The following is a 26233-nucleotide window of genomic DNA, read 5'->3' as shown; positions in this document are numbered from 1 at the left end:
TATGTAACAACTGGCTAATAATATTAATATATATGGATTTGTATGGTTTTACCCATGTTATTTATGTGCCAGTTACATAGTTAGTCAGGTTGAAAAACGACACAAGTCCATCCGGTTCAACCAAGAAAAAAACAAAACAAACAGTATTGAAACCCAACCATACAATCCCATATACACAATCCTATACCCACAGTTGATCCAGAGGAAGGCGAAAAAACCCCAGCAAAGTATGATCCAATTTGCTACAGCAGGGGAAAAAAAATTCCTTCCTGATCCCCTGAGAGGCAATCAGATTTTCACTGGATCCACTTTACCTAAAAAAAAATGTAGTACCCACTTATATTAAGTACACCCAGGAAAGAATCCAGACCTTTTTTTAAAGCAATCTAGTGAGCTGGCCAGAACCACCTCTGGAGGGAGTCTATTCCATAATTTAACTGCTCTTACTGTGAAGAAACCTTTCCGCATTTGGAGACGAAATCTGTTTTCCTCTAGACGTAAAGAGTGCCCCCTTGTCCTCTGTGTTGACCTTAAAGTGAATAACTCAACACCAAGTTCACTATATGGACCCCTTATGTATTTATACATGTTGATCATTCCCCCCCAAAACTGAACTGCATATTCCAGATGAAGTCTTACTAATGATTTGTACAGGGGCAAAATGATATCTCTCTCTCCGGAGTCCATGCCTCTGTTAATACAAGAAAGGACTTTGCTTGCTTTGGAAACTGCAGTTTGGCATTGCATGCTATTATTAAGCTTACGGTTGTCACAATGCATTTCCTTGCTCTCTTTTTACTTACCCCCCCCCCCCCCTTTGCTAAGCATCAGGGATGGAGGCACTTTGTCCTGGATGGACAGTACCTCATACAAAAGTCCCAATTTTTCAAATTAATTGGTTAATTAATCGGTTAATTTTTTACTTTACTTTCTTCCATTTTGTTCTTTCAAACTCCATCTTAGTACTAAAACCCTAGACTCAGCTTAATTGAAAAAGCCTATCTAAGTAAATGTCCTTGAAATTTTGAAGACGTTATGCTTTGTGGTCAAACTGAACCTTAAAAAAGCAAGTCTGTTTGAAGTAAACTAATTATGCCTTATCTTAATCTTTTCAACAAGTCTGATGTAATGTCAATTATAACTATGTTTCATTTTATTTAACTCATATGCAAGTACTTGACTTGAAGCACGTAATGGCAAACTGCTATTTTTGTATTCTGTATAATCTACTGGAAAGGGACCGCCCCTTTTACTTTTTCTATAAAACTTCCTTTACTATTTGAATAAAGCTGAGCACTCTGTGACATGGTCTGTCTGTGTCATTGAACGCTCCCAGATATCTGAAAGGAACTTTGACGCCGAGGGCCATGTGAGTCTGAATTATTACCAACACCTACATGTAGGGCAGTCTATTTATTTCAATGAGCCGCCCTAAAGGCAAAAAATACCGCAACTGCTAAATGGCAGCGCATTTCTGCGCGTGTTGGATAAGCTCACAATTCCCGACGCACAGTAGTGTGAGCCTACCCTAAATAATAGTAATATACTGGTGTGGATGTGGAAATCTCTCAATGTACTCTTGTTAGTCATCAAAACTGAATAATATCAATGCCAATGCTGGGTTAGTCATATTTTTACATTACTTGTATTATGTACTAATCATCAATATTCACAATATCAACATATAAAAGGTTGCAGCGCTATATAAATCAATCAAATATAAATATAAGTGATATCACAAAACGCAATCCATGTCCAATGAATCAAAGATATGTGAAGCTCCTAATGATGTGCGCGGCGCAAAACGGCCGTTGATCCAAGATATATGCCTGAGGTCCAGCCGCCATCCTATTTATATATATATATTGTAGGTGCATCCGATTTTACATTGTAAGTGCCTCTTAATTTTTTTTTTCAATACATTTTTAAACGGTTTTACACTATGGATACATTTCTTTCATCATCTACATATCGGATGAGAGCCATATGATTGAAGGAACCTCATAGGAATATTCTAGGATCCAGGAAGTACCTCGAGTGTTTTAGGAGGAGGAGGAGTGGAACCATTATTACATATCTGTGCTTTGGAGCACTACTTGTTTGTTTGATTCCAATTCCTGGTGAGTAAGGATCACAGGAGGGGAGCAAGAAGGAAGCACTGTCATTGCACCGACAGAAGATATTTATCAGCACAGACACTTTATTGCATTATATTTTGCATTATGGACTTTATGTATTATATTTTGCACTAGCACTTTATTATTGTTCATTTGCACTTTGAATGTTCATATTGCACTTTATATTATTTTTTGAAGCTGCGCTTTATCCATATGACTTTAGTAGTTTGAGGTTTTAGCATCTTGCATAATAGCAGCAGCTTCTTTATTAATTTGTACATATATTTCAGTACACATTTCAGCACATCACTTATTACCATAGTGCGGGTTCAATTATATTCTTTATGATTCATCCTGCTTGGTTGATTTGAATACTTTTTGATGGCTTTGTCCTAAATGTGTGGGAGTACCATTATTTTTGTCGGTTCAAACAGAGATTTCCAGAGCGGCAACACATTCACATTGCAACACGTGATTGCTGTCCTATAATATATTTTCGGTGAGTTCACATTTTTACCTTTTGGTGAAGGAAAGACAACACGGGTGACACCTGAGATTACATGGTGCACTGGGAATTATAACTTTTTCTCTTTCACTTGGACTTTTTCACTTCTATTTGATTCATTGGACATTGATTGTGATTTGTGATATCACTTATATTTATATTTGATTGATTTATATAGCGCTGTAAATTTTATATATGTTGATTACTGTGGTGTTGGTATTTTGGCACGGTTTTGCATGCCGCAGACTTTAGAATATTTGGGTGCTGACTTTTGATAATAATAACAATACGACAGTGGGTATACCATGAAGACTCAATGATGTTGGGGTGATTATGGAGGCGAGGTGATTGCAAAGTGATGACACAGATGTGACCTGGCTGATGTCACTGGTCCAAGCTGCTTTCTCCTGCCGGGAAGACGCCATCAGAATGACAACAAAGGCAGCCAAGTCTTTGGGTTCCACTGAGATCTTGAAGTCCAAGTGGTCTGCGTCTTGTCTATCTACATTGGGAGATAACAGGAAATGTTATTATGTACAGCAGTGTTTTTCAACCACAATCTGGAAGAATCTCGAGGCAATCCAACCAAAAATGCAGCCTGAACTGGACGGAACATCATGACATCGCTCTGGTCCTCCAAGGCCATAGAGGCTATTAAAGAGGATCGACTCTTTCATCGCCTCTGGGACTAGCTGGATGCACCATTGGATTGTTTCTCGGGCGTGCGGGTGGGAGGGGGGGTACATCCCCCTCCCGTTGCTTCTGAAAGCATTCCAGTGGCTCACAAGCCACTTGGAACGCTTTCATTAGAAAGCCAGCCTCGGGCTGTAAAAAACAATACTGAGGTGATGGCTGATATCTTAAGCCATAACCCTAACAGTGGCTGCCCCCCCCCCCCCAATCTACATGTAGGGGAATATTCGCTATTGTAACACGGATCCTCCTCCTGGCCAATCAGGAAGCGGGTACTGAGACCCGTTTCCCGATTGGCCAATAGGAGAAGCTATGCCATTGGTCCTGGAGGAGGAGGGAGGAGACGCAGAATACTGAGGGGGAAGAAGCCGCCGCCTGCCCTCCCTCCACATGTCCAAGCAGGGTGAGTGAGCCGGCGACTGGGGGGGGGGGGGGGTGGTTATGGTGTGCGTGCTGGTGTGTTTGGGGGTGGGTGGGTATGGCGTGGTCCCCCTGCGCCCCCCCCGAACAATGGAGCACAAGCCACCACTGAACCCCAATAAACCATTTCAAAGCCGCAACGTATATTTAACTATGGCTCACTGCAGTTAGGCTGCAGTGCAGGTGTAGCGCAGGATAACTGCGCTTTTCATGTGCGTTACCTGCCGTTTCTCATAAACTTCTATTATGTCCTACATTTTGGGTGCATTTTCTGAAAGCACACCAAAAATGAAGGACATAATAAATGTCTATGGGAAAACGCAGGTAATGCATATGAAAACTGCAGGTACCCTGCACTACACCTACACTGCGGCCAAACTGCAGCAGAGCAATGTGCCAGCAGAAAAAAAAATATTACCAATAATAATAACACACATATCTTATGTATATTTATATTACATTAAAAAAAAAATAATAATCACCATGCCTGCAATTAAACCTAAAACAAAAACATGCAGGTAAAATTACAGGTACAATTGCTGCACCTCATGGAGCTCAGAGGAGCAGAGAGCCTCATATGCAGAGAGCCTCCTCCCTGTTCTTCCTCCTCTCCTCATGCTTCACCTCCCCTCGGGGAAAAGTGCGCCAGCCAGCATCTCCTGGGACTGGTAGCTCACACATCCCAGAAAGACGCGGTCGGAATGCCCGCACAGCCTGTGGCAGCGGGAAGTGAGCTTTAGACAGTGGGCCAGTACCACTGTAACAACAAGGCTTAACTGAGAGGCCAACAGCAGTTTGTTGATCAGATGGGGTAATTTTGCCGCGGCACACCAGTGTGCTGCGGCACACGGGTTGAGAAATGCTGATGTACAGTATGAATGAAGCAAAGGTGCGTGCCACAACAATAATTTGTTTCTATGTAACGGGGAAAAGCAGCAAACACAATGTTCAGACTTCAGACTTTGTATACTAACTGTCATCCTCCTCTTGATCTTCCAGTAAAGTGCAGTCCATCAAGGATACCACGCCGTTCTAAAAGAGGAAGAAATAAACACAGTGCTTAGAAGATGTCCATCTGCCAAAGTGTTGGGGCAGCTGAGGGTCATTGATCACAATAGAAAATAAATTGGTCTCAATAGATAAACAAACCCGACCATTAAAGCTCCATTCACATATGCGTCTTGGATCGCAGGCAGAATTGCCGCGATTCTGCCCGCGATCCCGAACCATGGAAAGTTGCGGGACACCCATGCGATACCGTGACTTGCAATGGCACCCCAAACACAATGTGATTTTGCCACGATTATGGACCAACAAATCGCGGTAAAGTCATGCAAACAGAATCGCGGGTGGCCTGTCGCCAAAAAGAAGTTCTTTTTTGGGCGACAGGTGTTCCGCGATTCTGTTTGCGCGACTTTACAGCGATTCGTCGGGCGACAATCGCGGCAAAATTGCGGAAATTCTGCCCGCGATCCGAGACGCCTATATGTGAATGGAGCCTAAAGCTGAAACTCCGGTATAGATATTTTAGCATGGCTGCATTGTTCCAGCTTGGACCCGCGTAACTATTAGAGCTGCACGATTCTGGATAAAATGAGAATCTCACCACTTTTTATTTTGCTTAGAATGAAGATTACGATTCTCAGTGTAACATCTTTTACATTATACAACACAATTGGGCTAACTTTACTATTTAGTTTTTTTTTTTATACATTAAAGTGTATTTTTTTTCCCAAATAATTGTGTTTGAAAGACCGCTGCACAAATACAGCGTGACATAAAATATTGCATAATATATATATATATCTACCCAAATGGCCCTGATCAAAAGACAATCGGCAGGTGCTGGCGGACATCCATTGCCCAGTACCAGCAGATTGTTTTTTTCTGTGAGCACTAATGACACTGGCTTGAAAAGGGTAAAAATTTTGGTGCGATCAGAGGGTTAAATGTGTGCCTAGCCAGTGTTTATGTGTACAGAGTGCTGATTTTACTAAGGGATGTGCTTTGCAGGGAAACAAAATCCATCACATCCCTGCTGATGGGACAGAGCTCTGCATTGTTTACATAGGCAGAACTTCATCCAGTCTGTCTCCAATAAGGTGGTGGAGGCGATCATCCATTGGCCGCGTACCTCCTACCTGGAAGTACAGAATCGTGTATGTGTGTATATATACAGTATATTCATGTATTTAACCAGTGACCGAGCACCCTACAGGGCGGCCGCTCTGTGCATACATATATATATATATATATATATAAAAAAATATATATAAAATGTTTGGGGGGTTCTAAGTAATTTCCTAGCAAAAAATACTGATCTGAACTTGTAGGAAACAAGTGTCAGAAAAAAGACCTCATTGAGTGCCGGTTCATACATATCTGATGTCAGACATTGCATGCGATTCGGAGCGCACTGCTGTGCAAATCACATGTGATGTCTGTGCAATGCAAATTCAGCCATACAGATTCAGACCAAAATCCCACAGGACCCTTTTTTTTGGTCCGCACCAGAATCGGATCCCATGGGTATTCACACCTATGCGATCCGATTCCTATCTTCCTGAGTTTGCACTGCGATATGCAAGCTGATCTGGGGGGAGTAGTTAACTCTGTATTGACACCCCCAGCAGTTCAGATAGGACAGTGTGAACTGCCTGCAAGTCGAGTGCGATGTGGGAACCCGCAGTGTATTCGCAGGGTTCCCGCATTGCACCAATGTGAACCGGCACAAAGGGAGATCTGCCTCATTTATAGGCAAACCGCCATTCTGTCTCTCCCAGGAAGGATCGCCGGGTACCGGCAAACATCAGGACCCACTGATTGGCTCCCACTATGTCCAATCACAGCGGGATTGGGTCGCCGGTGGCGCTCATGTGCACCCCAGACTCAAGAAAAAAAAAAAAAAAAGACGTACAGGTACGTGATTTTGCGCTGAACAGCTGCCCTGCCGCAGTATACGTGCGTGGGGCGGTCCGGAAGCGGTTAAAGCCAGCTGTCTTATCCCCTGCTATACCCGATGAGGATGATTTGTTTTTTTCAATCGGGGACTTCATGTATTTAACCAGTGACCGAGCGCCCTACAGAGCGGCCGCTCTGTGCACATACATTATATATATATATATATATATATATATATATATATATATATATATATAATCAGGTGGTGGTGGCGATCATCCATTGGCCGCGTACCTCCTACCTAGAAGTACAGAATCGTGTATGTGTGTGTATTTATGTGTATATATATATAAATATATATATATATATATATATAAAATAGATAAATATATAATATATATATATAGAATATATTTATATATATATATATATATATAATATATTTATATATATATATATATATATATATATATATAAAATATATTTATATATAATACATATATATATATATATTATCTATCTATATATATATATATATATATATATATATATATATATATTTATCTCTCTATATATATATATATATATATATATATATATATAGTTAATAAATAAATAAATATTATATATATATATATATATATATATATATATATATATATATATATATATATATATATATACACACACACACACACGATATATATATTTATTATCTATCTATATTATATATATATATATATATATATATATATATATATATATATATATATATATAGATAATATATATTATATATATATATATATATATATATATATATATATATATATATATATATATATATATATATATATATATATATACACATACACACACATACACAATTCTGTACTTCCAGGTAGGAGGTACGCGGCCAATGGATGATCACCACCACCACCTGATTGGAGACAGACTGAATGTAAACAATGCAGAGCTCTGTCCCATCAGCGGGGAATGGGATGGATTTTGTTTCCCTGCAAAGCACATCCCTTCGTAAAATCAGCACTCTGTACACATAAACACTGGCTAGGCACACATTTAACCCTCTGATCGCACCAAAATGTTAACCCTTTTCAAGCCAGTGTCATTAGTACTCACAGCAAAAGCCAATCTGCTGGTACCGGGCAATAGATGTCCGCCAGCACCTGCCGATTGTCTTTTGATCAGGGTGATTTGGGTAGTTTCTGTTGTCATTATGATATAAAAAGAGTAAACACAGTTGATTTGATAATAAATGGCTTCAGCCAAACACCAACCATGAGTGAAAGAAGAGTTTTTGTGTTATCATTCATATTCTCTGAAAAATGGCCAAGAAATCATAAATTCTGCCAGGGTGTGTAAACTTATGAGTACAACTTTATATATGCACATCATAGTTTGTAGATAGACGCTATAACGTTTGCGCAAAAACCAATTAATATACGCTTAATGAGATTTTTATTCCCCCAAAAATATGTAGCAGAATACACATTGGCCTACATTTATGTAGAAATTATTATTTTTTTTGTAAAGGATATGTTTTATAGTAGAAAGTGAAAAAATATTGTTTTTTTTTCGAAATTTGTAGGTCTTGTTTTTCGTTTAGGGCCAGTTCACACCCCAAGCAGTCCAGTACGCTTTTTTTCTGCATCAGAAACGCATGGAAAGTAGGTTGTATGGTCTCCAGTGGCATAGATAACACCAGTGCATTCCAGTTCCAGAAAAAAAAAAAAAAAAAGTAGAACATGCTGCATTTTTTCTGAACTGGGCTGTACTGGAATGCACCAAAAATGCACTGGAACACACGTCCTTGGAGGGGGAAAAAATGCACTGGACAGCACCGAAAAAGCATCCAAAAATGTGCATGCAGAAAAGCACCCTGAACGCATCCGGACAGTTTCTATGGTGTATTCTGACCCTAAGAGCCGGTTCACATAGGGGCGACCCGACTTGCCGGGGCGACCTGTGAAGTCGCGGTGTGACCTCGGAGCGGCATGCACAGACTTCATATCACTGAAGTCAATGCAGGTCGCCTCCAGGTCGCCCCAAAGTAGTAGAGGACCCTTTTTCTAAGTCGGAGCGACTTGTGTCGCTCCTATTAGAACGGGTCCTAATCTATGGCAGACGACCCACCGCCTGACAGGTCGCCCCAGTGTGAACCGGCTCTTATAGCACAAAAAATAAAAAGTGATAATCAAGAAGAAAGAAAGAAAGAAAGCTCTATTTGTGGTAAAAAAAGGACATTTTATTTGAGTACAGCGTCGCACAACCGCGCAATTCTCAGTTAAAGTAACACAGAGTGGTATAGCAAAAAATGGCCTGGTAATGAATGGGGGTAAATCATCCGGAGGTCAAGTGGTTAAGAAGCACCGGTTTACTTTTTGAGCTAAAACAGATGTTGCTCAATGGAGAAATTGAAAGTCAAAGTATAAAACTCCGCGCTCTAGGATGTATATAGGATGGATGAGTAGGCTGCAGCCTCCCAAAATATAGTCAAAGACTAGAAATAAAAAGTAAAAGTATGGGAATGGCGCTGACTACTAAAAGTGTGTATATGTAGAGACAGGAAAATATGTATAGGTATGTACAATACTCAAATAAATATCAATGTGACATAAAAAAATGCTGATCATAAATACAAACTAAATATAATGTGACACAAAGTGCAAAACTGATAAAATGTAAACTTTAAAAAGGTGATAAAAGTGCCTATGTGCATAAAATGATAAATAATGCAGGTATAATAATAAAGTGCAAGCATAAATAATGTACCAAATAATCAATAATTAAAGTGACCAGTGCACATTCAGTGGAATCAATAAATAATGAATCAATGAGGACGAAATAAATACAAACGTGACTGATGCAACAATCGCTCAGTAAATAAGGTGACCAGTGCAATTGCAAATAAATCATTATATAAAGTGACTTAGTGACAGCAAGAACCTATGCTGTATATAGCAAATATGAGTGATAAATAAAAATGAGCTATGGTGATCCAATGGTTAAAAGGAGCAAATTAGTCCATGTAATAAACAGGAATCTTCATATGGGTGAATTAAATAAAACCCAGTGGTGGGTGGTAAGTGAGGTGCTCCGTGCCCCTATAATAGGTAGCCCACTCAACAGAGATACCCACCCCACACAGGGGTAAAGGGCGGGTATATAAGTAGTGGAATGGGTCCCGGTCCTCTCCGGGGGTCCTAGGATAGGAGTGTGCCAAGAATGCCCAGTAAGGCTCCGGAGTAGTTCCCACAGGGATGCCCAGGTATCAGGGACGTCCGCTCTCATATAGTGTGAAATGCTCCAATAACAGCCAGGTATACCGAGATATGGTGTGGCAGATGAATCATATAGGGCAAAAAAGGGGGCCAATAGTGTGATACCGTTTAAGTATTTTATTCATTTAAATGCATAAAAGGTGGATATTCACAATATTCCAATACAAACAAGCGTGTAACAGGTAATGGAACGCAATGCGTTCCACGCATTACCCGGAACCGGAAGTGATGCGACGACGCTGTACGCGTTTCGTCATCCAACGTCTTCAGCAGCGTCACTAAGTCACTTTATATATTGATTTATTTGCAATTGCACTGGTCACCTTATTTACTGATCAATTGTTGCATCAGTCACGTTTGTATTGATTTCATCCTCATTGATTCATTATTTATTGATTCCACTGAATGTGCACTGGTCACTTTAATTATTGATTATTTGGTACATTATTTATGCTTGCACTTTATTATTCTACCTGCATTATTTATAATTTTATGCACATAGACACTTTTATCACCTTGTTAAAGTTTACATTCTATCAGGTTTGCACTTTGTGTCACATTATATTTAGTTTCTAGCTGTATTTATGAGAAATTGAAAGTGCTCTCTGAATGTCTCCCGTGCTGAGAAAGCAACATAAAAACCATAAAAGGTCCCAAGAAATCTCGGCTCCTTGGGTTGGCACCATGGTGGTAAATGATGGGTAGGTTGGCACTTACCTTAGTGAGGTGCAGCTTCCCTCCAGAGCTCCGTGTGCAGATCAGCAGGTGTTTGGAGAACAAGAAGCACTGGCGCTCCCCTTCCTTCTTCAGCGATAGGGACCCCAGTCGCCCTCTTGTTGCCCGGCTCTTCTCAGACATGGGCACTTGGATCAGGCAGCCTAGAGGAGTTATCAGATAGGTGAGGTCATTGCCCACAGCCCAAATCCAAGTCTGCCAGCTGACGGTCATGAATAAAACCCCCACACCCTTCCAATGTAATCCCAATGGCTGAAAACATTTAAAGCCAACAATTCAAAACAAAAATCGCCATTGCTACACAGGAGAAAGTTCTTAAGTCCTGAATGTAACATAGAATAAAAATATGACTCCTAATAGAAATAAGAGCAGGGACCATCATGAGACATTGTTTGTTCAAGGTGCTGGACCGAAAGTGAACCGATTCACACAGTTCATTGGTTGGTTAGTTCAGCCTAGGAGCTAAATAGGTCAAAAGTTCTGATTAGCCAAAGAAAAAACCCAACACTTACCACCTCGATTTAAAGCAGGACTTTGTTGACACCAACAATGGGGTACTAACCTTTCCACTGACCCCAACAATGGAACACTATTCCTTCCACTGACACCAACAATGGGGCACTATTCCTCCCCCACTGACACCAATGATGGGGCATTATTCCTCCCACTGACACCAATGATGAGGCACTATTCCTCCCACTGATACCAATGATGGGGCACTATTCCTCCCACTGACACCAATGATGGGGCACTATTCCTCCCACTGACACCAATGATGGGGCTCTATTCTTCCCACTGATACCAATGATGGGGCACTATTCCTCCCACTGACACCAATGATGGGACACTATTCCTCCCACTGACACCAATGATGGGACACTATTCCTCCCACTGATACCAATGATGGGACACTATTCCTCCCACTGATACCAATGATGGGACACTATTCCTCCCACTGATACCAATGATGGGACACTATTCCTCCCACTGATACCAATGATGGGGCACTATTCCTCCCACTGACACCAATGATGGGACACTATTCCTCCCACTGACACCAATGATGGGACACTATTCCTCCCACTGACACCAATGATGGGACACTATTCCTCCCAATGACACCAATGATGGGGCACTATTCCTCCCACTGATACCAATGATGGGGCACTATTCCTCCCACTGACACCAATGATGGGACACTATTCCTCCCACTGACACCAATGATGGGACACTAATTATTGATGAGACACTAATCTTCCAATAAATTGCCCATAGGGTATTATGCTATGGTGTGCTTTTGGTTTATCCCTCTCCACAATCCCATGAGTGGGGACTCCTAGGCATTCCCGTGCGGACTGTTTTGGAAGATATTCATCACCACCTGTGATCCAGAGACGCTGCTGAGGTTCCTGCCTATTCAGTACCGAGGACATCTACATATACAGCGTGTATGACCCATTTGCTGTACAGTACTTTGGGTCCATACCATCTGCTGAGCACATCTTGATTCCTTTTTTCCTTTGGTGTGGGATTTATTGTTTGTTGCAGTTATTTCACATGCTGGAGTCAACACCTTTTTTAAGTCACAGTTTACACTTTAAATAAAATGGAAGGTGATGGCGCTGCTTATTTAATAAAGTGCAAATAAATATGAGATGCTTAAATATAAATATGATTGAGGAATAAGTTAATAGATAAAAGATGCGGAGGTGAAAAACCAAGTGAAAAGATCAAACGTATGGTGTTATAAGGGATATAAATTAATCTAAAAATTCCAAAAGTATATAAGAGAAACAACCACCAGAGGGCGTAATAAATGGCAAGATGTGACAATAAATATGCTTGTGTATATGCCAAAATAGAATAAACAATGTGAATATATGACAATACTAAATAAATTAATAAAATTTATACAAGGTGTTAGTTCCGCAAGTGATAATATAAATAATAGTGAATGAATTAATAAATAGGTGATAAATGTGCGGGAAACTTTAATGTACGGGATGGGTGTGCAAAAAAACAATTGATATACAGTGCAACAAAAAGTGATAACAATATATCAAGGTGAATCAAAGATAAATGTGCCAAAAATAATTTTTTATATAAATATGCAGGTGAATATAAAGGTGCGGGAAGTCTATTTGTGCAACGTGCAAAAAAATCCAAAAAAAAAAAAAAAAAAAAAAAATGAGTCCATAAAATAATGGTGATGGCAAAAAATATAAGTGTACAGGATATCTTACGGTGACCCCCAAGGTGGGTGACTGGTGAGTGGTAAGGTGGCCCCTGGTAGAAAGACCTACTCACCAGATGTACCCACCCCACACAGGGGTATAGAGCGGGTACTGAAGAGATATCTTTTAATCCTGGATCTGTGTAGTGGTTCACTTCCTAGGGGAGATGTGTTATGGAGTCCGGAGTGTCCTAAGTGGGGTCCGGTAGTGAAATATTGTGGTATCCAAAGCCTCGTGGGTAAATCAAATGTGGCCACTCAAGGGTATATGGATGGAAGGAAAAAAAGGAGCTCGATAGTGTATTATCGTTTAGCTAGAAAGTTTAATGTAAATTACAGCAGCAAAATGGGTACTCACATATACAATGTGGGAAAACAGCGAGGTATCAGCGTCCCGGAACGCAATGCGTTCCAACCAGAGACCGGAACCGGAAGTGACGTGACGGCGCTGTACGCGTTTCGTCATGTGACGTCTTCTGCAGCGTCCTATCACTTCCAGCGTAGGCCCTTTTGTACATGGTGGTTACTAGGCAACAAAGTAGGCGGAACTCAACAAAGCAAAACTGATGCCGTGGGTCGTAGTATCGGGAACAGGGCGTAAGATAATCTTAGCCAAATAGAAATCAGATGATAAGTATAAATAACAAAAACCCAGGCTAACCATTGTTGAATACTAATTAAATGAATATATAATATAACAATATAAGAAATGTAATGCTCCGTGCCTAATAATTGAACCATCATGTATACATACAGGGAAGGATATCTCGTACATGATATTAAAATATATACAACAATATTTTATTAACAAATAAGATTAAGAATATATTAAAAAAATTAAATTAAAATATATTACGCCATCTGGTGGATAGAATAAATATATGAGGTACATTTGATATAAGAACGTAGGACTTGCGCCATCTAGTAGATAAGTTGTTAATTGTATAAACTATTCATTTGATATATACGATGTAAAGGTTATTAATGTTGTTACCATGAGTTTGTTAGTATGTGATTACTAACGATATATACCAATTTATGGAAAACATGATGGATAAAATATATAATTAAGGAGGACATCTGATTTAATATATGCTATTTTGTAAAAAACATTATGGATAAGGTTAACATTAATATAAACTATTGTGTAGAAACCTTTATGGATAAAATTTTATGAATAAAAAATATAATAAATAATATTTTATAGGAGGATAGTACATCTAATGTGTGGAAAAATATATGTCTATTAATTATTAGAAGGATGTATCAGAATATATATAGAAAGATGTATAAAAAATAAAATAAAAAATATAAAAAATATATATATATATATAAAAATTAATAAAGAAATGGAAGGTGAAATGACAATGGTATATATCGAACATTAGAATCCAGTATAATATATTAAGTTTAATACATATGAATATAAATTCATAAAGTGTAAGAGTATAATAAATGTGAATATGAAAATTAATAAATGAGAAATGATATAGTAAAAATTAATAAAAATGTGATTATAAAATATGTTGTGATGATAGGGTGGATACTATATTCATATATAAAAATTTTAATCCTTTTCCCATCAATTTTTTATATATGAATATAGTATCCACCCTATCATCACAACATATTTTATAATCACATTTTTATTAATTTTTACTATATCATTTCTCATTTATTAATTTTCATATTCACATTTATTATACTCTTACACTTTATGAATTTATATTCATATGTATTAAACTTAATATATTATACTGGATTCTAATGTTCGATATATACCATTGTCATTTCACCTTCCATTTCTTTATTAATTTTTATATATATATATATATTTTTTATATTTTTTATTTTATTTTTTATACATCTTTCTATATATATTCTGATACATCCTTCTAATAATTAATAGACATATATTTTTCCACACATTAGATGTACTATCCTCCTATAAAATATTATTTATTATATTTTTTATTCATAAAATTTTATCCATAAAGGTTTCTACACAATAGTTTATATTAATGTTAACCTTATCCATAATGTTTTTTACAAAATAGCATATATTAAATCAGATGTCCTCCTTAATTATATATTTTATCCATCATGTTTTCCATAAATTGGTATATATCGTTAGTAATCACATACTAACAAACTCATGGTAACAACATTAATAACCTTTACATCGTATATATCAAATGAATAGTTTATACAATTAACAACTTATCTACTAGATGGCGCAAGTCCTACGTTCTTATATCAAATGTACCTCATATATTTATTCTATCCACCAGATGGCGTAATATATTTTAATTTAATTTTTTTAATACATTCTTAATCTTATTTGTTAATAAAATATTGTTGTATATATTTTAATATCATGTACGAGATATCCTTCCCTGTATGTATACATGATGGTTCAATTATTAGGCACGGAGCATTACATTTCTTATATTGTTATATTATATATTCATTTAATTAGTATTCAACAATGGTTAGCCTGGGTTTTTGTTATTTATACTTATCATCTGATTTCTATTTGGCTAAGATTATCTTACGCCCTGTTCCCGATACTACGACCCACGGCATCAGTTTTGCTTTGTTGAGTTCCGCCTACTTTGTTGCCTAGTAACCACCATGTACAAAAGGGCCTACGCTGGAAGTGATAGGACGCTGCAGAAGACGTCACATGACGAAACGCGTACAGCGCCGTCACGTCACTTCCGGTTCCGGTCTCTGGTTGGAACGCATTGCGTTCCGGGACGCTGATACCTCGCTGTTTTCCCACATTGTATATGTGAGTACCCATTTTGCTGCTGTAATTTACATTAAACTTTCTAGCTAAACGATAATACACTATCGAGCTCCTTTTTTTCCTTCCATCCATATACCCTTGAGTGGCCACATTTGATTTACCCACGAGGCTTTGGATACCACAATATTTCACTACCGGACCCCACTTAGGACACTCCGGACTCCATAACACATCTCCCCTAGGAAGTGAACCACTACACAGATCCAGGATTAAAAGATATCTCTTCAGTACCCGCTCTATACCCCTGTGTGGGGTGGGTACATCTGGTGAGTAGGTCTTTCTACCAGGGGCCACCTTACCACTCACCAGTCACCCACCTTGGGGGTCACCGTAAGATATCCTGTACACTTATATTTTTTGCCATCACCATTATTTTATGGACTCATTTTTTTTTTTTTTTTTTTTTTTTTTTTTTTTTTTTTTGGATTTTTTTGCACGTTGCACAAATAGACTTCCCGCACCTTTATATTCACCTGCATATTTATATAAAAAATTATTTTTGGCACATTTATCTTTGATTCACCTTGATATATTGTTATCACTTTTTGTTGCACTGTATATCAATTGTTTTTTTGCACACCCATCCCGTACATTAAAGTTTCCCGCACATTTATCACCTATTTATTAATTCATTCACTATTATTTATATTATCACTTGCGGAACTAACACCTTGTATAAATTTTATTAATTTATTTAGTATTGTCATATATTCACATTGTTTATTCTATTTTGGCATATACACAAGCATATTTATTGTCACATCTTGCCATTTATTACGCCCTCTGGTGGTTGTTTCTCTTATATACTTTTGGAATTTTTAGATTAATTTATATCCCTTATAACACCATACGTTTGATCTTTTCACTTGGTTTTTCACCTCTGCATCTTTTATCTATTAACTTATTCCTCAATCATATTTATATTTAAGCATCTCATATTTATTTGCACTTTATTAAATAAGCAGCGCCATCACCTTCCATTTTATTTATCTCTTTATAGCCTTTGGCTATAGTTTAAGGGAGGCTGCAGCTTATTTGTGCATATATTGTTACAATCCCTTGATATCCTTAGCGCGGATTTATTTATCCACAGTTTACACTTTATGGACATTTGGGACTTTGATTTTTTGCATTTTTTTTGCATTCTGGTTTGATCGTTTACGTTTTACTTTGTGCACATTTACTCACATATTTTTAGAGCTGCACTATTTTTCTTAATACTATTATCAATTATGTATATTGTGAGTAGCGCTGCACTATATTTGTTTTTTAATTATGGGGGTGCAGGTCACTGGTTCCCTTTCCTCCTACATATTAGCACTGGTGCTTGGTGTGTTGTACCCAGCGCTGTCACAAGGAGGTGGAGACTTCACCCCCAACTTGCAGACTGGCTTCTTCTCCTCCATCGCAGTGACCAAATGGAGTGATGGGGGGAGGAAAGTGAAGGTAAGTGTATGCAACTGATGTGGTCTCCATTAATGTGAACTGGTTGCTTTATTCTGCATGAAGAAGGTGTATTTTTTTTTTTCCTTTGCACCAAGTTAAATTCTCAGATATCCGGTATACCACCTTCTAAGGTCTAAGTCCCCTTTGGTATGATGTGCGGCCCTCAGCAGTCTGTAATGGGAACATTGATTAGGGAAATAGCCTGGATCTCTACCAGCCTCATATAACATATACAATCTGACCTCAATGCATTGTTTCATTGGGCAACTATGTGGCAAATAAGGTTTAATGTTGATAAATGTAAAGTTATGCACTTGGGGGCTAAGAATATGCATGCATCATACATACTAGGGGGGGTACAACTGGGGGAATCCATAGCGGAGAAGGATCTGGGGGAATCCATAGCGGAGAAGGATCTGGGGGAATCCATAGCGGAGAAGGATCTGGGGGAATCCATAGCGGAGAAGGATCTGGGGGAATCCATAGCGGAGAAGGATCTGGGGGAATCCATAGTGGAGAAGGATCTGGGGGAATCCATAGCGGAGAAGGATCTGGGGGAATCCATAGCGGAGAAGGATTTGGGGGAATCCATAGTGGAGAAGGATCTGGAGGTTCTGGTAGATCATAAAGTTAATAATAGCATGCAATGCCAAGCTGCTGTTTCCAAAGCAAGCAAAGTCCTTTCTTGTATTAGGAGAGGCATGGACTCCAGAGAGTGAGATGTCATTTTGCCCCTGTACAAATCATTAGTAAGACCTCATCTGGAATATGCAGTTCCGTTTTGGGCTCCAGTTCTTAAAAAGGATATCGGGGAATGGAGAAAGTGCAGAGAAGGGCAACTAAACTGATAAGAGGCATGGAGGAGCTCAGCTATGAGAAGAGATTAGAGGAACTGAATTTATTCTCTCTAGAGAAGAGGAGATTAAGGGGGGATATGATCTCCATGTATAAATACATAAGGGGGGGATATGATCTCCATGTATAAATACATAAGGGGGGGATATGATCTCCATGTATAAATACATAAGGGGGGGATATGATCTCCATGTATAAATACATAAGGGGGGATATGATCTCCATGTATAAATACATAAGGGGGGATATGATCACCATGTATAAATACATAAGGGGGGATATGATCACCATGTATAAATACATAAGGGGGGATATGATCACCATGTATAAATACATAAGGGGGGATATGATCACCATGTATAAATACATAAGGGGGGATATGATCACCATGTATAATACATAAGGGGGGATATGATCTCTATGTATAAATACATAAGGGAGGATATGATCTCCATGTATAAATACATAAGGGGGGGGGGGATATGACCTCCATGTATAAATACATAAGGGGGGGGGATATGATCTCCATGTATAAATACATAAGGGGGATATGATCTCCATGTATAAATACATAAGGGGGGATATGATCTCCATGTATAAATACATAAGGGGGGATATGATCAACATGTATAAATACATAAGGGGGAGATATGATCACCATGTATAAATACATAAGGGGGGATATGATCTCCATGTATAAATACATAAGGGGGATATGATCAACATGTATAAATACATAAGGGGGGGGGATATGATCACCATGTATAATACATAAGGGGGGATATGATCAACATGTATAAATACATAAGGGGGGGATATGATCACCATGTATAATACATAAGGGGGGATATGATCTCTATGTATAAATACATAAGGGAGGATATGATCTCCATGTATAAATACATAAGGGGGGGGATATGACCTCCATGTATAAATACATAAGGGGGGATATGATCAACATGTATAAATACATAAGGGGGGGATATGATCACCATGTATAATACATAAGGGGGGATATGATCTCTATGTATAAATACATAAGGGGGGGGGGATATGATCTCCATGTATAAATACATAAGGGGGATATGATCTCCATGTATAAATACATAAGGGGGGATATGATCACCATGTATAAATACATAAGGGGGGGATATGATCACCATGTATAAATACATAAGGGGGGATATGATCACCATGTATAAATACATAAGGGGGGATATGATCTTCATGTATAAATACATAAGGGGGGATATGATCTCCATGTATAAATACATAAGGGGGGATATGATCTTCATGTATAAATACATAAGGGGGGATATGATCACCATGTATAAATACATAAGGGGGGATATGATCTCCATGTATAAATACATAAGGAGGGATATGATCACCATGTATAAATACATAAGGGGGGATATGATCACCATGTATAAATACATAAGGGGGGATATGATCTTCATGTAAAAAATACATAAGGGGGGATATGATCTCCATGTATAAATACATAAGGGGGGATATGATCTTCATGCATAAATACATAAGGGGGGATATGATCACCATGTATAAATACATAAGGGGGGATATGATCTCCATGTATAAATACATAAGGGGGATATGATCACCATGTATAAATACATAAGGGGGGATATGATCACCATGTATAAATACATAAGGGGGGATATGATCACCATGTATAAATACATAAGGGGGGATATGATCTCCATGTATAAATACATAAGGGGGGATATGATCTCCATGTATAAATACATAAGGGGGGATATGATCACCATGTATAAATACATAAGGGGGGGATATGATCTTCATGTAAAAAATACATAAGGGGGGATATGATCTCCATGTATAAATACATAAGGGGGGATATGATCTTCATGCATAAATACATAAGAGGGGATATGATCACCATGTATAAATACATAAGGGGTCCATATAGTGAACTTGGTGTTGAGTTGTTCACTTTAAGGTCAACACAGAGGACAAGGGGGCTCTCTTTACGTCTGGAGGAAAACAGATTTAGTCTCCAAATACGGAAAGGTTTCTTCACAGTAAGAGCTGTGAAAATGTGGAATAGACTCCCTCCAGAGGTGGTTCTGGTCAGCTCAGTAGATTGCTTTAAAAAAGTCCTGGGTTCTTTCCTAGGTGTACATAATATAACTGAGTAATAATATTTATAGGTAAAGTTGATCCAGAGAATATTCGATTGCCTCTCGGGGGATCAGCAAGGATTTTTTTCCCCTGCTGTAGTAAATTGGATCATGCTTTGCTGGGGTTTATTTCGCCTTCCTCTGGATCAACAGCGGGTATAGGATTGTGTATATGGGATTGTATGGTTGGGTTTTCAATACTGTTTCTTTTTTTTTTTTTATGGTTGAACCGGATGGACTTGTGGTCTTTTTTCAACCTAACTATGTAACTATGTAACATCTTCCCAGTTTCATATTGTCCTCTGCAGCATCTCCCCACCAACAATGTGTCCTGTCCTGCAGTCTCTGACACTCCTCTCCAGCATTACACATACTAAACATTATGTGTGGCCCTTTGGTGATGTCAGGGGCCACATTTGAGGCCCCCTTTGGCTCATAAATTGACCACCGCTGGTCTAAGCAGGCCTGAAAATGTAACCGTTACTGCAAAAAATAAATAAATAATAATAATAATCCCCGACAGTACTCAACTGTGTCTCTGCGTGTGCAAAGCGCTGGTTCCGATCAATATCTCAAAATATGGGCTCCCTGAAAATACATTACAGAATACTTTCCCTTTAAGAGTTGGAGGAGGAGCTTCAGAACCATCAGTATATATACATACATGTACCTTGCCGTACAAAGGTTTGACTGGTATCCAGCAATATCTCACAGCCCTCCACAATCATCCTCTCAATGGCCAGATTCTTCCGGATATTTTCAGTTTCGCTGACTTCATCGTGCATTATTCTAAAAGAAAAAAACACACATTGTCTTACTATACAGTATGGAGGAGTAAAGTCGCTGTTCTTTAAGTGGTTCTAAAGGCTGAAGATTTTTTTTTTTTTTCCTCCATGCATGAAGAACTGCTGCCAGTGCTGTATTTTGGCCTAGGCCAACAAGGCCCAGGCCTAGGGCAGCACTTTGCAGGGGGGCAGCAAAAAAGTCCCCCCCCCCTCCACCCAAGATTCTATTTGGCCAGTGGTTGCTAGAGCTGCCTCTCACACCCCCCTCCTCTCTTTCTCACCCCCTCTTCCCTCTCTCTCATTCCCCCTCTCTCTATCATCCCCCCCTCTCTCTCTCCCATTCCCTCGTCTCTCTCTCTCTCTCTCTCTCTCATCCCCCTCTCTCTCTCATCCCCCTCTCTCTCTCATCCCCCTCTCTCTCTCTCCCATCCCTCTCTCTCTCGCTCTCACCCCCCTCTCTCTCTCCCATCCCCCCCTCTCTCTCTCTCACCCCCCTCCTCTCTCTCTCCCACCCCCCTCTCTCTCTCTGTCCCACCCCCTCTCTCTCTCTCTCCCACCCCCTCTCTCTCTCTCTCCCACCCCCCTCTCTCTCTCTCTCCCACCCCCCTCTCTCTTCCACCCCCCCTCTCGTGAGATCTCAGGGGTGCATGCTGGGACTTGTAGTCCTTAAATTTTGGAGGGAGTCAAATTCGTTAAAAAGGAAGGAGTGGGGCAAATTTACATAGGAGGGTGGGTGGAGTGCCCAATTTTAGTCTTGCCTAGGGCAGCACAAAACCAAAATACACCACTGACTGCTGCCTCAGTTTTTATGATGGAATTTGCATTTACTCCAGTATGTTATGAATAGTGATCAGATGAATTGCAAGCGCCAGGACCGTCTCCTCCAGTGGATCCAGCTGTGGGATCGGGGCTCCTCCAGTGCACAGCTTGCTCAGGAATGGCAGGTGTGAGGACATTTCTTTTTTACCCCTTTTGTGAGTGCATTTTTAATCATTAATAAATATTGTTAATTTTCTTTATTACACTATGGAGGACGCGCTTATCTTTTTCTTTTGTTTTCACATCTAAAAATTGGTAAGCTGCAATATAATAAATGTTAGCTTTTGGGATTAATACCGCTTTCAGGTAAGCAGCTGACAAAAAAAATTGTATTTTTGTACTTACCGTAAAATCCATGGACACACAGCGCTCCAGGATCCCCCCAAGGCTCAGGGCAAAATGGCCCCTGTGACATCATTGGGCTATACAAACATGGCCAGCAACTGGAGACCAGCCAGACTAAGGGCTCTTTCACACGGGCGGTCCGATCAGATCCGCCTGTCAGTTTTTTAGGCGGATCTGATCGGATGCCCCATTCAGCTCTATGGGGCAGCGGATGTCAGCGGAGACATGTCCGCTGACACCCGCTGCCATCCGCATCCGATCCTGTCCGTGAAATCCGGACGTATGGAAACCCTATTTTCCATCCGTCCTGGGGATCGGATGAGAGCGGACAGGCGGTCCGCTCTCATCCGATCCCCCATAGAGGGCAGCGGGGGCTGAGACACCTCCCTCTCCGCACTGCAAGCGGAGACGGAGCTGTCATCCGCCGGCTCAGCGGGGATCGCGGATCGATCCCCGCTGAGCAGCACGGATCCGCCTACGGAGGAGGACCGTGTGAAAGAGCCCGAAGGGAAAATGGCTGCTGTGACATCATTGGGCTACACATTCATAGGTGCCAACCAGAGACCAGCCAGACTAAGGGAAAATGGCTGCCATCAGCTACAGCATGTTGCCAGGATCTTCCATAGGCGTGCGCGCAGGGTGTGCCAGGTGTGCCTGGGCACACCCTAATTACCCCATGGAGCAAATAATCCCCCTGTTTAGACCCCTGTTATTTCACCAAAGCCCCCCTAACAGGGCTCCTAAATTGTCAAGAAAAAAAAAATTGTGAAAAATAAAAAATAAAATAATAAAAATAAAAACAACTGACACAGTCCATTGCTCTACTGACACTGTCAGTATATATACACTCATATGTGTCTGAGGTTTGGGGTGCACACCCTAATGCCATAGGCTGTGCACACCTATGGGATCTTCCCTGTGCCCTCTGCAATGCTGCACTCTCTGCAAGGTAACCCCCTCCTGAAAGTAGGACACGTGTTAGAGGAGACTCCGCTGCGCACTTTGCACCGGTCTCTGCACTGGGACCCCCCTGCACTATACCCACACTGCAAACAGTGGGGCGTGCACCTAGGGGTCTCCTACACTGGGACCCCTCCAGACTCAAGCAGAAGCACATTAAGGTCATGGAGTGGCCTAGCCAGTCTCCAGACCTTAATCCTATAGAAAATTTATGGAGGGAGCTGAAACTTTGAGTTGCTAAACAGCTGAGAAACCTTAAGGATTTAGAGAAGATCTGTAAAGAAGAGTGGACCAAAATCCCTCCTGAGATGTGTGCAAACCTGGTCACCAACTACAAGAAACGACTGACCTCTGTGCTTCCAACAAAGGTTTCTCCACCAACTACTAAGTCATGTTTTTCTTGGGGATCAAATACTTATTTTACTCTCTGAACGCCAACTTAATTTATAACATTTGTATTGTATTTTATTTTTTTTCTGGATTCTGTCTCTATCATATAAAATACACCTATGATAAACATGATGGACCCGCCATTTCTTTGTAAGGGGGAAAATGTACAAAATCTGCAGGGGGGGTCAAATCATTATTTTCCCCGCTGTAGATCATTAAATCAAAAGTTTGGTACAATCAAGGATCCCTCTTTGCTATATCAGACCCTACTCAAGAAAATCCATAGCAAATATGGTATAAATGTTTCCAATGTACATTAAGACCCCGTTCACACTATGTCGGATCCGACTTCGGGGCGACCTGTGAAGTCGCATGCAGCGCGACTTGCACGGACTTCATAAAATGAATGTCTATGCAAGTCGCTCCGAGGTCGCCCCGATGTAGTACAGGACCCTTTTTCTAATTTGGAGCGACTTGTGTCGCTCCTATTAGAACTGTTCCTGTACTACACTATGGGACGCGACGGACCGCGACTTGTCAGGCTGACAAGTCGCGGTCCAAGTCAGATCAGTGTGAATGCGCTGTAAGGGTCCTGATAGAACTCTGTGTGTCTCTACCCATTTCATGGGATAGCTCCTGCTTCTTCAGAACTTTAAGTGATACAAAATTCAGATCAGGTTCAAATCCTCCACAAACCCAAACCGGGGGGCACAAATCCAATCGCATAGAGGCACACAAAGAATGATACGAGGACCCTCAACTTACATTGGGAGAATTAATACCATATTTCTGTGGGTAATCTTGATATAGCAAACAGGGATCCTTAATTGAGTCAAACTTTTGTTTTAATGATGTATATATGTTCATAATGGATCATGATGTAGCACCCTAAAAATTAGATGCTAGGTAAAGTATAGTGGGCCTTGGCTGCCTAACAGCAGGGCCATGATTTTCAGCTGGGCTGTCAGGTCTCCCAGGTGTTGTTATTAAGGCTGGGGAGTCCCCCCACTGGCTCCATGAGAGGGTTCTCATTGGGCAGTGGAGGAAATCCAATCAGAGGCACATCCAGGCCTGTATCTACCCCAGAAGGCAGATTCTGCCGCAGAGAATTCTGGGAGTGGGTATAAGTTTGAGGGGAACCCACGACGCAGCATCTTTTGCAGGAAGCAGAGTCCCAGGAGGGAGAATACGGCTGTCTCTCCTCCTGTCAGAAGGATTGGGTGTCTCGGGTGGCCTGAGGATACAGAGAGAGAGCTGAGCTGCAGAGAGGATCCGGTGTGCCGAGGACCAGTGGAGTAAAGGGGATCCAGTTTCAGGAAAGCATTCCAAGCTTGTGATTACTGTAACTGCCCCTGGGGGTCTGTCTAGCTGACAGAGGGGACCACTCCGGTGAAAGTCCAAGGGATCCAGGAGCTAGCTAGCGGTAAAGGGGGTGTCAGTGTTGACCTAGTGAGAGGACCCTGAAGTGTCAGAGGGGGTGCCTAGTGAGAGGACCCTGAAGTGTCAGAGGGGGTGCCTAGTGCCTTTTTTCTTTCTAATGTACATATTTAGGATGTGGTGCTCAATATACAAACCCTTCTACTTAGTATATATACACAATTCATTCTGCTCTCAATAGCTCCACTTGTAGCCACTGAGATCAGAGAGTGTAGGTGATAAGGAGTGATAAGCCCGAGTGAAAGAACACATCTTCAGCATCCATGAAGACAAGCATGTTCCTCCCTGTAGGCCATTGAATGGTGCAGACTTTATCTGTGCTGATCAGATGCTTGATTACTGTTCCAGAAGCAGGTCTGACAGAATGTAATCAAGCAATTGATGGGCAGACTTTATACCTAAAATCTACACCATCCAGTGGCTAGCCCTCTAACTGAAACATGCACATACCTGAAGAGGAGCATGTTCCTTCCTGCTGGCCACTGGCTGGTGCAGACTTTAGCTGTACTGTGCTTAAAAGAGAAGTATGGACTTTCAAAAAAACAAACATTTATACTCACCTAGGTTGACGTAGCATCAATCCGATGCCCCCCCCCCCCACCGTCTCTGCTGTGAGAATTGAGCAATCAAACACTGCTGATCGCTCAGTTCTCTCTTCCGCTCTGAACAGAGAGCAGTAATTGTCAGTCACACGCTCTCTGCTCTGCCCCTCCAGCGGTAACTGCAGGGATAGGCTGTGGAGGGGGGTGGAGGGGCTGGCTCAGGCCCCCAGTGGATCTCTGAGAGACTGAGCCAGACGCCAGTTACCAGGCCATCTGGGTGGATTTTGTGACCTTTCCAGAGCCTGGACCAGTTGAGTGAATCAGCCGACAGTGCACTTTAGCCCACTGTTCGATGAAAACAGGTCACAGGGGGTGCAGAATGAACTGCCCTCATGTGACCAAAAGGGGAAGTACAGCCAAAATAGATTTGGCCATACGTCACCTTTAATTGGTTACTTGATTATTGTTCCAGAAGCAGGTCTGATAGAAAGAATGTAATCAAGCAACTGATGGGCAGATTGCATAGCTAAAGTCTACACCAGGTGTCTTCAAACTTTGGCCCTCCAGTTGTTCAGGAACTACAATTCCCATCATGCCGAGTCATATCTGTGAATGTCAAAAGTTTACAATGCTTCATGGGACGCATGAGGGCCTTAGTCTAAAGATCCCTGGTCAACACCATCCAGTGGCCAGCTCCCTCCCTGGAACATGCACATTTAAAGCGTGCCCAGAGATGTGTTCCTTCACTTTTATAATCAGCAGGGAGGCTAAAGTAT

General features: G+C 40.6%; 1 protein-coding gene across 2 annotated transcripts in view; it reads right to left on the bottom strand.

Annotated features, from left to right (window-relative positions):
• RASGRF1 (Ras protein specific guanine nucleotide releasing factor 1) overlaps positions 1-26233 on the bottom strand; it is a 224258-nt gene that overhangs the window by 106042 nt on the left and 91983 nt on the right. The window contains exons 9-12 of one of the 2 annotated variants that reach the window (XM_082252999.1): positions 20844-20968; positions 10654-10814; positions 4710-4767; positions 2997-3124 (exon numbers count right to left, since the gene is read on the bottom strand). In XM_082252999.1, the coding sequence (XP_082109125.1) occupies positions 2997-3124; positions 4710-4767; positions 10654-10814; positions 20844-20968 (472 nt within the window). The remainder of the gene's footprint in view (positions 1-2996; positions 3125-4709; positions 4768-10653; positions 10815-20843; positions 20969-26233) is intronic. The other variant, XM_082253000.1, reaches the window with a different exon arrangement.

This window comes from Pelophylax lessonae (assembly GCF_965119305.1).
Source record: "Pelophylax lessonae genome assembly, chromosome: 4".
Classification (NCBI taxonomy): Eukaryota; Metazoa; Chordata; class Amphibia; order Anura; family Ranidae; genus Pelophylax; species Pelophylax lessonae.
Note: the sequence above shows the minus strand (reverse complement) of the source record. Positions and strands in the feature narration are given on the sequence as shown.